This window comes from Rhodamnia argentea, chromosome 7 (genome assembly GCF_020921035.1).
Source record: "Rhodamnia argentea isolate NSW1041297 chromosome 7, ASM2092103v1, whole genome shotgun sequence".
Classification (NCBI taxonomy): domain Eukaryota; kingdom Viridiplantae; phylum Streptophyta; class Magnoliopsida; order Myrtales; family Myrtaceae; genus Rhodamnia; species Rhodamnia argentea.
In genome coordinates this window covers 27000890-27013698 of record NC_063156.1, presented here as the reverse complement: position 1 = coordinate 27013698, position 12809 = coordinate 27000890, and the positions used below count along the sequence as shown (strand labels likewise).

The window sequence follows — 12809 nt, the reverse complement described above, 5'->3', positions numbered from 1 at the left end:
CAAAATTTTATTGGGTGATCAGAAACATGTATCCTAACATTACGTCCAACGCTTATGCACATGATTTAACGATCGTAAGGAGTTACTGCAAGTGCCCTAACACTAGACAGAAACAGATGACATGCCAAAGCTTTAGGCCAAATCAATCTTCAATTTACAATAACAGAAAACCGAACCAACGTAATCTTTATCGTCCATCTTCAGGAGGAGCTTTGATCACCAGGCGTACCGCGGACTTGGCTCTGCATCTGTCGGACCATCGTCCGCACGTCCCCGCCCTCGAGCCCTAGCTTTGGGTCGAAGTAACGCTGGTGGATTCCCTCGAGAACCCGAAGAGCCGTCGCCAACGCGCTGTCGTGCTCGTCCTCATCATGAACGAAGCCGGGCTGCACGCCCCGCTTCTCCGTCCCCTGAGAGAAGTAATAAAACGGTTCGATTGCTATCAGGTTCTCTGCGTGATCCGGCCACACGGTCTTCTTGTCATCCAAGATCAGAACGTTGGTTTCTTTGGCCAGGACCACGTCGAGGCTCTTGCGGCCTCTGAGGGTGCAGTCCTCCCGCGTGATGACTCGGTCGCCGAAGTATTCCCGGTCGGGGTCGAGCAACTTCGTTACCCTGGACGAATACGCACGGCCACCCATCGTGTATACTGTGAGCACGAACAACTCGTCAGCCTTTCTCAAGAACTCCCGCACGAACGGCCTCAGCTTGATGACGAAACCCTTGCCGGTCTCCGACCCGTCCAAGAAGATGTCGCCGCGGCCCTCGGGACCAAATTCGGCTTTCCGCTCGGCCTCGGCCACGAGCCGCTCCTCCTCCTCGGGGGTGAGATCGGAGAGCCGGACGGCGTGGAGGAGGGTGTGGTCCAAGTCGAGGATCAAGTGGAGCTTCTTAAACCCTAACGCGGCCCCGGTGCTCGCCTCGCGCATCCGATCGGCGTACTCGTGGCTGAGCCTCAAAGAAGGACGAAGAAACCCAAAGGGGAGGCTGTGATCATCGTCGACGGCGCGTTCGCACAGCAAGCACCTGCCCTCATGGATCACGGGATGCGAGCACTCCACCCTCCGCCGTTTCGCCCGATCGCTCGCGATCGAGCGGGGGAGTGACGGGCCGGGGCGGGCCAAGGAGATGGGGGTGGATTTGCAAAGGTCGGCCATGGCTTGTTCGAAAGACGAATTCGAAGACGGGGAGAGACCAGAGGGAGGAGGGAGATTGAGAGTAGCTTTGGAGTGTGGTGCGGTTTTTTAGGACTCTGAATGAATACGACGTTGATGGTACGCTAGTCTTGATCTCGCAACTTTTCAATAAAAGGAAATAGATTAGAGTTTGGAGATCTTATTTTACTTTAATTAATCTTTTCAAAACTTTTTGCGTCGATGGGTCAATCCGCCTTGGGATTCTTAGCCGACATCACATCTCTCCTTCGATTCGAATTGACTTATTACGAACACGAAATATATCCCAAACAATTTTCACGATATAAAGAAATTCACAAATCTTACAATTCCACTATGTAATTCACGAGCGTGCCGTACAATTTATTTTTAGGACCAAAAGCTCCTCTGGTCACCAATGGGCAAACAACCAACACTTACCTCTTAATGCATATGAGACTTGGATCCTAAAATAGAAAACTCCTTTCATGCGACATAAACGGGGAAATCTGCTAAAGCTAGGAATCCAACTCCAATTCAAAAAAGCATTCCTATTTCGAGTTGTCGGGGCGTCAAATCACAGGTCCTATTTGGGCGTCGAATTTCCTTTTTGATCGGATTTCCTTCGCGTATTCAAACTCGAGACATATTTTTTAATAATGTTTTTATATAAGAAAAAATATAAACATACATCATTTTGATATCAATAAAATTATTGTGAAACACGCTTTGTTAATTTCACATCAAACGTGCTTTCTCGTTCTGCTCCCACGGAGATGGAGTGCACCGCATCGGAACACCATGGCCCACAAAGTTCTGTTTCTTTTGACAATTTTGAATTTATATGATTCGTCGGAAACGCCATTTGTTTATCATAGATATTCAAAGATTGATTTGTCTAATTAAACTATCCCGATTTGGATAAGGAAAAACAGTTGAATTTGTTATACTGAGGGAACAACTTACTACGGCACCCCTTGTTCTAGTAAAATCAATTTACAAATATGAAGCTTGCATTTCTTTTTCTGTTTTTGGTAAGGTAAGATATATATTAACCAATCAAGGCGCACATTACAAAACGAAACCCGACACCACAAGGAGAAGCCTTGCACTCGTCGTGACTCCAAGAGATGTCACAATGGTTGCAAGGGTGTCATGGGTGAGAATACAAATGAAAAACTTGGGGAGGACTAGCCCACAGAGAGAATACACAAGGAGAACAAGAGGCCAAAATAGGCGGCCATTTGTTTATCATAGATCTGCAAAGATTGGTTTGTCTAATTAAACTATTCTTAATTCATAATCTCGATATAGTTAAGGAAAAACAGTTGAATTTGTTAGACTTAGGGAACAAATTACTACGACGCCCCTTGTTCTATTAAAATCAATTTACAAATATATGGCTTGCATTTCTTTTCCTTTTTTTTTTTGTAAGGTAAGATATATATTAACCAATCAAAGCGCAGATTACAAAACGAAACTTGACACCACAAGGGGAAGCCTTGCACTCGTAGTGACTCCAGGAGATGTCACTATGGGTGCAAGGGTGTCATGGGCGAGAATACGAGAATACAAATGAAAAACTAGGAGAGGACTAGCCCAAAGAGAGAATACACAAGCAGAACAAGAGGTCAAAATAGGCGGCCTAAAAGCAAAAACAAACAAGTCCGAAAAACAATCGAGACTCAATCAAAGACCGACGGAGTGATGCCCTAGCTTGCTTGCATTCTCTAGTTTCTAGGGGTGTCGTCGACATGTTTAAACAACAAGGCCTTGTCCCCGACAACCTTCTCGAGGTGCTTCTTAGGAGCCGGCATGAAGTGAGTTTGATTTCGAAATAGAATGTGATTTCTTTCTGTCCAAATTTTGTGACACAATGCATCGAAGGAGAATCGAGCAATGATATGATAGAAATGTTGATTTGCTGCATAGCCTAGAAGAGATTATCACACCAACAACGATTTTACCAAGCAAGATTGCATTAGGCTGCCCAGAATAAAGCAAGGGCACCAGTGGTGCGGCATCCAAAGAAGAGGTGTCAATAGAGTTTGGCCTACAACCACAAAAAGCACACGCAACATCCGGAATTCTATGGTAGTGAGCAATAAAACCTGAGTTGGCAGCCTATTAAGAGTGATAAGCCAAAGGTGAAAGGAGTGTCGAGGAGCGATAAAACGATCCCAAATGAAGGAATGCCAAGGCACAACCTGCCCCTTCAACGGATGAGGTCCCAAGCAACAACAATAGAAAAGATTCATGAGGGATGCCCAAGCCATAAAAGACTATCACTACTGTCGAGAGCAAGAGACGGAAGAGGCTCTGACCAAGAGGTAATGGTGATCATTACTTGAGAAGGGTGGGAAGCTATGGAGAGAAACTCAGACACCGTAGCCTTCCGAGATATACCGGAGCGATAAATATCCGTATCGTAGAAAAGCTTGTTGAGAGGCTCTCTTTGGTGCTAGGAGTCGAACCATAAAGAAACGGTACAACCATTGCCAATCCACCAACGAAAGAGATGTTGAAAATCCGAGAGGAGATTAAGAATTTTCTTCCAAGCCTAAGAACAAAAGTCGGTTTAGTGGCGATCCAAAATTCTTGTTCTTCAGAAAAGTTGTGTGAACCCATTTACACCATAAGGATTCCTTATCGCTAAAGAAGATCTAAATATGCTTGAGCATAGCCGCCCGATTGCAATCAATAAGTCTACGGATGCCAAGACCCCCTTCCTCCTTGGGAAGGCAAACATCATCCCAAGAAACTTTAGCACTGCCTACGCCAAGGTTGGGACCTTTCTAGAGAAACTGCATGAGGATTTGCTCAATACGGGATAGCGCAGATTTGGGAAGAATAAACACACTAGCCCAAAAAACATGGATAGCATGAATGACTGATTTGATGAGTTGCGGGCGACCGACGAAAGAGAGAAACCGTTGAGACCAAGATTGTGCTCTAACGGTGATTGAGTTCACCAAAGAATTACACTCTACCTTGCTAAGTCTCGATGTAATAATGGGAACTCCAAGATACTGGACCGGCAAGGTGCCTTCTTGGAACCCGAGAGTAGAGAGGAGTTGGCCCCGAAGTTCCTTTAAGCCCCCGAGAAGAAAATCTCACTCTTGGTCACATCAAGCCTACATCCAAACCAATCAAAAAATTTATCGAGTCCAACCTTCAATAGAAAGATGGACGCTAGATTTGCCTTAGCAAAAAGAAGAACATCGTATGCAATGAATAAATGAGAGTTGAGTAGCTTTGCACCTCCAGAAAAATTTGAAGCCCGACTGCTAAGTCTATACATTAAGGATGCCCGTGAATATATCCATAACAAGGGTAAAGAGATAGGATGACATAGGATCTCCTTGTCGAATACCTCTTCCACTAGAGAAAAAATCATGAAGTTCCCCATTAATAGAAATAGAAAACTTTGGAGTGCTAATACAATTCATAATGAGCTTAGTAAGCACAATGGGGAACCCAAATACTTGTAGAACCAGCTCCAAAAACTCTCAATCCACGATATCATAGGTCTTTTGGAAATCAATTTTGATGGCACACTTAGGCAAGTAAGGATTATGGTGAGACCCACAAAGAAGTTCCTAAGCAAGAAGGATGTTGTCGCTAATACGACAACATTTAATAATTGCATTATGAGGAGGGCTAATTAGAGCAGGAAGAACACAAGCAAGTCTATTAGTCATAATCTTTGTAATACATTTGTAGATGGTATTGCAACAAGCAATAGGCTTAAAATCAATCATGGCGGTAGCATTAGGGATTTTAGGCATCATGGAATGAATGGTAGCATTACATTAGTCTTCCGAAGTAGAAAACCAGAATCAAAGAAATCCTTAATAGCCAAGATCACCGACGGGCCAACAATATACTGAGTGGCTTTGAAGAATTCAACATTGAATCCATCAGGTCCCCGAGCCTTGCCGAGAGCCAAATAGAACATAGTATTACGAATCTCAATATCAGAAACAAGAAAGCTTGCATTTCTTGCTTCTAGCTAGACCTAGAAAATGGGGACAAAACTTCCCTTCTTTTTTTTGTCGGAAAGAAAATTCTCATTTCATATGAAAGAGAGGTACATAACTTCAAAATAAAGATGCAAATCTTACAAAGCAAGTGAAATAAGTAAATCTGAAAAGTGAATTAACTTAGTACAGCATACGAAAACTCGTCCAATCCACAAAGATGGATCCATCATAGGATTAAAATACAAATGACAGTCGATCACGGAATCTCACATCATCATCAATTATAAGCACAAGTCGAGAAATCCCACTTCAATTGCTACGATTTTGTCAAAACACGATGCGCGCCCAAAGATCGAGGGATAAAAGACTACTTTGATTCAATCAAAAGTATCTTGTAATGACATTACAACTTTATGTCGAAGTACGGGTTTTTTCGTTTTTCCAATAATATGGAATCGGCTAACTCTTTTGAGTAAGAATCATAAGAAAGGCAGGTGACCCTTCGGCCTCTCATGCACATACGATAGATAGGAGGGCTGAAAAAAATATGAACCATGGCTAATAACAAGGCAAAATTAACCCTCTTTTTATTTCGCCGAAAATAGATAATTTGGATAATATTTTTCAAAAAATGATCACCTTATATCTTTTATGAAAATGGATTAACTTTTTTTTTCACTATCCATGAAAATATTTTGACATAAATTATTATCGATAATAAAAATATTTTTTATTAACAAATTATTTTTAAGTGATACAAGTGATCATTTTTATATTATTCATTTTTCGTGAAACAAATAGAATATAAGCATCGTGTTAGGAAATATTGACAAATGAGCTAGCCACTAGAAACGACCTTATTTGCTGGGTTACAAGTAGCAATTGCGCACACGTAACATGTGTAAAGACTGTTCTACCAAAAAAAAAAACACATGTGTAAAGACTGAATGTCAGAAGATTGAAAATGTCCACGTCCTTGACACCAGACCGACACAGTAAAGACGGTATAAACGTGAATAAATTATTCGCAAACAAGCGCACAACGAAATTCGACAAGAAATGCTCTAAATGTATTTCCGAAGAATAATGGTGAAGGTCAGACGTGGCAACCGTATGCCCAAGACCATAATTAATCATAAGTTAACACTAATAAAAATCGACTACCTATTTGACAGTGTCTAACCTAAAATCCCAAAGATAAAGACACGAGTAGATAAAAATAGGCTAACACGTATGTCTTAAGCTAATCCAATAACTCGTAAAGATAGGGTTAATAGCAGTAGAAATTTGAGAAAATTGTAAAAAAAAAAAAAGTCTTAAATATTTTGTAATTTTATCAATTCAGTCACAAACATTTTAAGTTTATTAATTCAATACTAAACATTTTGCAATTGTGCTAATTCAATCCTTTCGGCCAAAATTAATCGGAAATCATTGACGTGGCACTACCAACGCTAACGTGGCTAGTTCTTAACATTATTTTGATATTTTTTTATCTTTTTTTTCCTATTTTCTGGCCTTTTGTTTTTTAGTAGCTGCCCGCGAGGTTCGCTGGGCCCTCGCAAGCTGCTAGTTGAGGGTCTCCTAGCCCTCACCGACAACAAGTGAGAGCCATGATGGCCTCGCCTAGAATTGGGTGAAGCCAACACGGCCGCGGGCGAGGCCGGCCACGCCCGGATTTGGGCAAAGTTGCCTCTCTTGCCTAGATCGAGGCAAGGCTGCCTCTCCCGCACCTGGTGAGGCTGGCTTCGGGCAAGGCTGCAATGGTTTGGGGAAGGGCCTGGTCCTAAAAAACAATAGACCAGAAAATAGAAAAAAAAAAAAGAAAAAATTAATGAAAAAATTGAAAAAATGTTAAAATATTTTTTCAATTGGCCACGTTAGCGCCCGCAATGCCACGTCAGCACCGGTTGCAACATCATCAATTTCTAGCTAATTTTGGCTGAAAAGATTGAATTGGTAAACTTACAATGTTTAGGATTGAATTGACAAAAGTACAAAAGGTTTATGACTTTTTTGACAATATCTCCCCAAAAATTCTAACACAATCTCCTAAAATTAATCATAATGTAAAATATGATAAAATCGAAATATTGGAAATAGTGTTCTCTGGCATCATTCACCCCCACATCTCCATCTCAAATATTTTCTTAATGGTCGATCTTTTATGTCGTCCTTTATCATAGTTCAGTTGGTGTCGATGCGATAGAATTTTGGAAAAATTACAAAAAAAAGTTTTAAACTTATTGCGGTTGTGTCAATTCGGTACTAAATCTTTTTTTTTTCCAAATTTAGTCTAAACATTTTTCATTCGCACCAAGTCAGTCCTAAACCTTTTGCATTTAAGCCAATTTAGTACTTGCAACCAATTTTGGCCAAAATTGCATACGTGACATCATCGACACCGACTTGGCCAATTTTTAATATGATTTTAATAAAAAAAATTTTGAATTTATTTTTTTCATTTATTTTTATTTTTTTTTTTTTATTCTTTTCTTCTTCCTCCTCAAATCGGCCGTTGAGCTCGATGACTAGCTAGAGGGGCGAGGGCCGACGAAGCTTGCCCTTGCCGGGCCGACGAAGGGCGAGTCTCACCGTCCCTTTCCCAACGACGGCAAGGAGGATGGAGGGAGGGCGAGGCACGACCTCGCCAAGGCCGGGTGAGGGTGTACTTCTCCGGATCTGGACGGCTGGGCAAGGTCAGCCTCACACTCCCTCCCTCTACCTCACCGTCGCCGGGGAAGGGATGGCAAGGCTCGCCCTCGCTAGTCCAACCGGGGTGAGCTTCACCGGCCCTCGCCCCTTTGGTCGATGGTCGCGTGGCGGCCGGCTTGAGGAGGAAGAAGAAGAGGAAACAAAGTAAATAATAAATTCGAAAAAAATATTTTGAATTTTTTCAAGATGGCACTCTTTTTCCTATGTTGAAGTCACAGCAAATGAAGAAGTCCAATTTCTCTCGAGTCAAATTCGAACGGAGCATGGCAATTCTGGATGATAAGGGCATATCTCTTCAATCGTTTTACTAGAGTCGCCTGTTTCAATATAAGTCATGGCCTATCATGTATTTTTTGGGCAAAAATTTTGTTGTTGGAAGGCGTAACTCACGACAAAATGACCCCTGTTTGGGCCATAAGATTCCCACTCTTGTAATGAAATATTCAGGTAGAGATATAACTATTTAGCACCATCGGAGAGCCCATGATCGTGAGTTAACGAGCCCGTCATCAAAACCCTACATACGTATCGGCAATTCGTGACTCTCTCCACACGAAGTAACGACACTCGAGAGCTAAGCCGGCTAGAGGCTCTCTCACAACGTATTTCGAACACACGTCCCTGGGGAAGCCGGGATGAGAACAAGACTACCGAGTCGTCAAAGTGCTGTTTCTATATGGACAACCAAATCTAAGGGTGTCAAAAAGCCCCCGCCAGTCCGACCCTACCCGACCCGGCCCGAAAATTCATCCTAATTTTTGGGCCTTTAGGGCCGGCTTGGTACTGGTAGGATCGGGCCGGCCCGGCTCCCGGTTTTTTTTTTTTTCACCCACTTTTTCTTTTTAATTTATCTTATTTTCATTTTTATTTTTATATTCTTTTATTCGACGGACATGTGAAGTGATTTTGATTCAAAAAAAAAAAAAAAGACCTAACCCGACCCGACCCGACCCGACCCGACCTGTTCGGTTTCGGGCGGGCTAGGGGCAGGTCGAGACCCGGCCCGTTGACACCCTTAACCAAATCTCCTCTTGGATGAGAATTTTGGTTATTACATTTAGGATGGTTCATGAGGCCAGGCTTAGTTTGCTTCACGTAGAGTACATAATTTAAAATTTCGTTTCCTAAACATAACCGCTTATATCGTGTACAAAACTGAATGAACAAAAAAATATTTTTATCGTTCAAGAAAAAATTGAGATATAAATTACACTCGATAGTAAAAACATTTCTCATTAACTGATTATTTCAATCGATACAATAGATCATTTTAAATATATATATATATATATTTTCTAAATTATTTATTTTTTGCGAAACAAACAAAGCCTAAATATATACTACAATTATAATGTCATCCAACGTTCCGCCCAACAAACTTATAATGGGGAAGCACTCATTCAAGCTTTACGCTTTCAAGAACTAAACTTAGTCCTCACGTTAAAATTATGCTAATGACTTTGTCCCCGACATAATCATGTGGTCAAGGGGTCTCCAACATTTTCAACGACAATCAGGACACGAGACTTCTTTTGGTGATTCAAAAATGTAAAAAAAAAGGCTTAGGGAAAAAAAATAAAGTAAAGAAAAAACTAAAATATCATTAAATTTTTACTACGTTGGCGTCGGCCGTGCCACGTAGGACAGCCGGTGTCCACATTGGCGGTCTCCGGTCAAGATTGGTTGGATGGACGTAATTGACAAAATATAAAAATATTTAAGACTCAATTGGCACAATTAAAAGTTGTATGGCTGAATTGGCGGGAGTGTAATAGGTTTGTAATTTTTTTGCTAATTTTTAATTCGTGGACACCGTGGCAAAATTGCACTTTATGTCTCGATAAGGCCGGCATGTCGTCTCAAATAATTTTGAAATTTCCATTCTCTTATGCGTTTTCTTTTTTTGGTTCGAAATAGAAATTTGTGGGTAAGCATAGATCGTGAACGATGTTGTGCTTATGATGAAAGACCAACATGGTCCAATAATCATGTAAAGCTTGCCTCGTGGCTAGATACATATTTACTAAGACACACTTGATGAGATCCAATTAAATTCGACAGCCACCTTCGTTGAACCTCCAAATGATGAAGGAAGCATCCACTTTTTTCAAAGCATGCTGATGCGCATTGTTCTCTCGAGTCTCAATAGATAATCATTCGCACAAAAGAAACGACAACTATGACAATAAAAAAAAAAAAAAAACCACAGGAGAAGGTCAATTTACCTTTCTTTAAGACCAAGCAAAGCTGCCTAATTAGTAATTATTCAGATCAATTAAGTTAAATAAAGAACGCATAAAGGATTCCAAGACAGCACTCTTGTTACTTAATCCTAATTCGCAAGGAGTCTAAGTGAAAATTCCTCAGTGGTGTAAAACAAACGCGCGGTATAAATCAAGACAAAACCCGTCTCCAATACCGCATTAGTAAACCCAGCTCAAAAGGTTAATCTAGTATATGGAAAGAGAAATCGCATGCATATAAAAAGCGGACAAACCTCATAATCAAGCGACACAAAATATTTCAAAAAAGCTTGCATCTTTAGTATTGTATTTCTGATATAAGTCATGATATTCATGTCGGGGAAGGAAAGAGTACCATGTGAGCTGTGGACAAGCGAACTTCAAATTCAACGCGGGATTAAAAAGAAAATCGCAATAAACGCTAACCCAAGGAGTCAATTAAAAAAAGTTTAACATGATCATGTGCATCTTATTGTACTTTTACCTTGTATACATATCGATTTGACCACAAAGTAAACATACAAGCGGAAGGAAATGCAAAGAAGAATGGAAACGCTACTCTGACGGTTTGACGATGCTATCATTATTTCTGACCTCACGATTTTTCAATTAATGAGTGTTTTATGCAAAATACGCAGTGATGGTGTGTGGATCAACGATCAGCAAAAACATTTCCCAAGAAGAATGCTCGTCTAATTTTTGTACTAAATGGAAAAAAAAGCAACGGTACGGTTAAGACTTAAAGACCAATAAAAAGAAAAGGTCAAGTGGCAATCATGTAAATCAACGCTCTAAGCAAGTGCTGCTTGCCACATACAAAAGCATCCCCCGTTACCTCCAAGCCTGAACTGATCGAACAATTTCGAGACAAGCACAACGACGACGATGGACAATACCTCGAAGCGTTTCGATGTCTTCCTCACCCTACTCGCGATCCTCGCATTCCTCGTGACCATCTCGTGTGCCTCCGACTATGCCGATCTCCACCAGGCGAGCTTCTTCATGGGGAGATCAGAGTGTCCAGGCGACTGGATCGGCGAGTGCAGAGTTCTAGGGGAGGAGACAGAGAGTGAGGGCGAGAGCGAGAGCGAAAGGCGCATTCTAGCGATGAGGCAGTACATAAGCTACGGGGCGCTGAGGAGGAACTCGGTGCCGTGCTCGCGACGCGGCGCATCGTACTACAACTGCCGGGCTGGAGCTCCGTCGAATCCTTACTCACGGGGATGCAGCCGGATCACTCGTTGCCGGGGCTGATGAATCCGGTTCTCGAGGTTGTCGGCCTTCTGAGCCTGCAGCATTTATGGAGTCGTCCAAAACTTCACCTTTTGTCGGAAGTTTTGATGGACTGTCCTTATTCGTACATGTGCACGTACGTATGTTTTCATGTGTTTGTTGCTCACGGAATCACAGTTCATCTTGTTTTCTTGCTTACCTGGGTCTGCATTTTGCATGGGATTTACAGCTCATCTCAAGCAAATTTAATCGTTTGTGTCGACAATATGTGTCTAGTTTGAACAAGTTTCATGATTTCAATAGGTTTGCCCAAACATGTTTCCTAGTTTGAATAAATATAACACAAAGCAAATAAGAAGAGTACCAAAATTTCTCTTATGTGAGTTTCTTGTGAGAAACTGTGAGAGAACATTTGTGAGTTCGCTTATGACTTAATCTAGGTGTGAGAGATGTGAGTGATTATAACTCTGTGATTCTTCGATTGATTAGTAGATTATTTGTTTATGGCTCTCCTCGTGGAATAAGTAGCGATGCTCAAACCGAACCAAGTAATTCTCTAGTGTTTTTTGTTGTTCCTCGTTTTATGTCTCTGGTGATTTTGCATTGATTTAATTGCAAGATCTGATTAGCTTTCGCGTTATATCACAAAAGTTTGAGCGATTGCCAAATAGGAGATGCCTGCGGATTCCATTTCTCAATCTTGTGGTGACCCTCCTGATGTGGGCATGATGGGGGAAGACAGATTTAGAAGCAATGTCGAGTTGGGACCAAAAGTCCTCAATCGACACAGGTGCTCCCAAATCCTTATTTTGCACGCATTGAAATATTTATTTTAATCCGATTAACACTATGAGAAGTCTATAAGAGGAGTTTTCACTATCCTATTGAGGCCAACTAGAAACCAAATGACGCGTGGGAGTATACTCATCAATCATAGATTTAGGATCGGAGAACTGATCACACTAATTGTCTAATTATTGCCCTTTCGGTTTCCTAACTTGATCAGTCTGTTGCCTAAGTGATTGACACGGTCTTTGTCCATTTTTTGACCCTGAGTCACTAAACGATGTCCATGCATGAGTACAAAGACGACAAAAAAAAAAAAAAGTAGAAAAAGGACCTCAATTCAATGAAATGCAGAACAAAAAATATGGACATCCTTGTTATTAAACACAATGACAGCAACCCCCATGAGTTAAGTTCAAATTGAGTTTAAGCCTCTTTCAATTGAAAAATCTCACAAGCCCAACTTTGAATGTGAACATATCCAAGCCCATTCTGGAAGACAAAACCAACTAAAGCCCCAATCTATTAGAATCAAATTAAACCCAAACCCATCAAAATCTAATCTAGGCCCTAGCCTGAAACTCGCTTTGAACATCCATGGAGCCACCTGGAAAATACCAGACCGATCGTCTCGTTTTACTTAGCTACCGTCTGCCTGCGACCTCCATCAATCTCCTCCATTGAGCATCAATGTC

At 41.4% G+C, this 12809-nt stretch overlaps 2 protein-coding genes across 2 annotated transcripts; one reads left to right on the top strand and one right to left on the bottom strand.

Annotated features, from left to right (window-relative positions):
• Positions 1 to 131: 131 nt before the first annotated feature.
• Positions 132 to 1157, bottom strand: LOC115752016 (RNA polymerase II C-terminal domain phosphatase-like 4). The gene has a single exon (XM_030690039.2). It carries the CDS (start codon positions 1155 to 1157, stop codon positions 201 to 203), a length of 957 nt encoding a protein of 318 aa, XP_030545899.1. The 3' UTR covers positions 132 to 200.
• Positions 1158 to 2779: 1622 nt separating this feature from the next.
• LOC115752040 (protein RALF-like 22) lies at positions 2780 to 11626 on the top strand. Its single transcript, XM_030690069.2, has 2 exons — positions 2780 to 2784; positions 10968 to 11626. The coding sequence occupies exon 2, from the start codon at positions 10981 to 10983 to the stop codon at positions 11347 to 11349; it is 369 nt and encodes a 122-aa protein (XP_030545929.2). The 5' UTR covers positions 2780 to 2784; positions 10968 to 10980; the 3' UTR covers positions 11350 to 11626.
• Positions 11627 to 12809: the final 1183 nt, after the last annotated feature.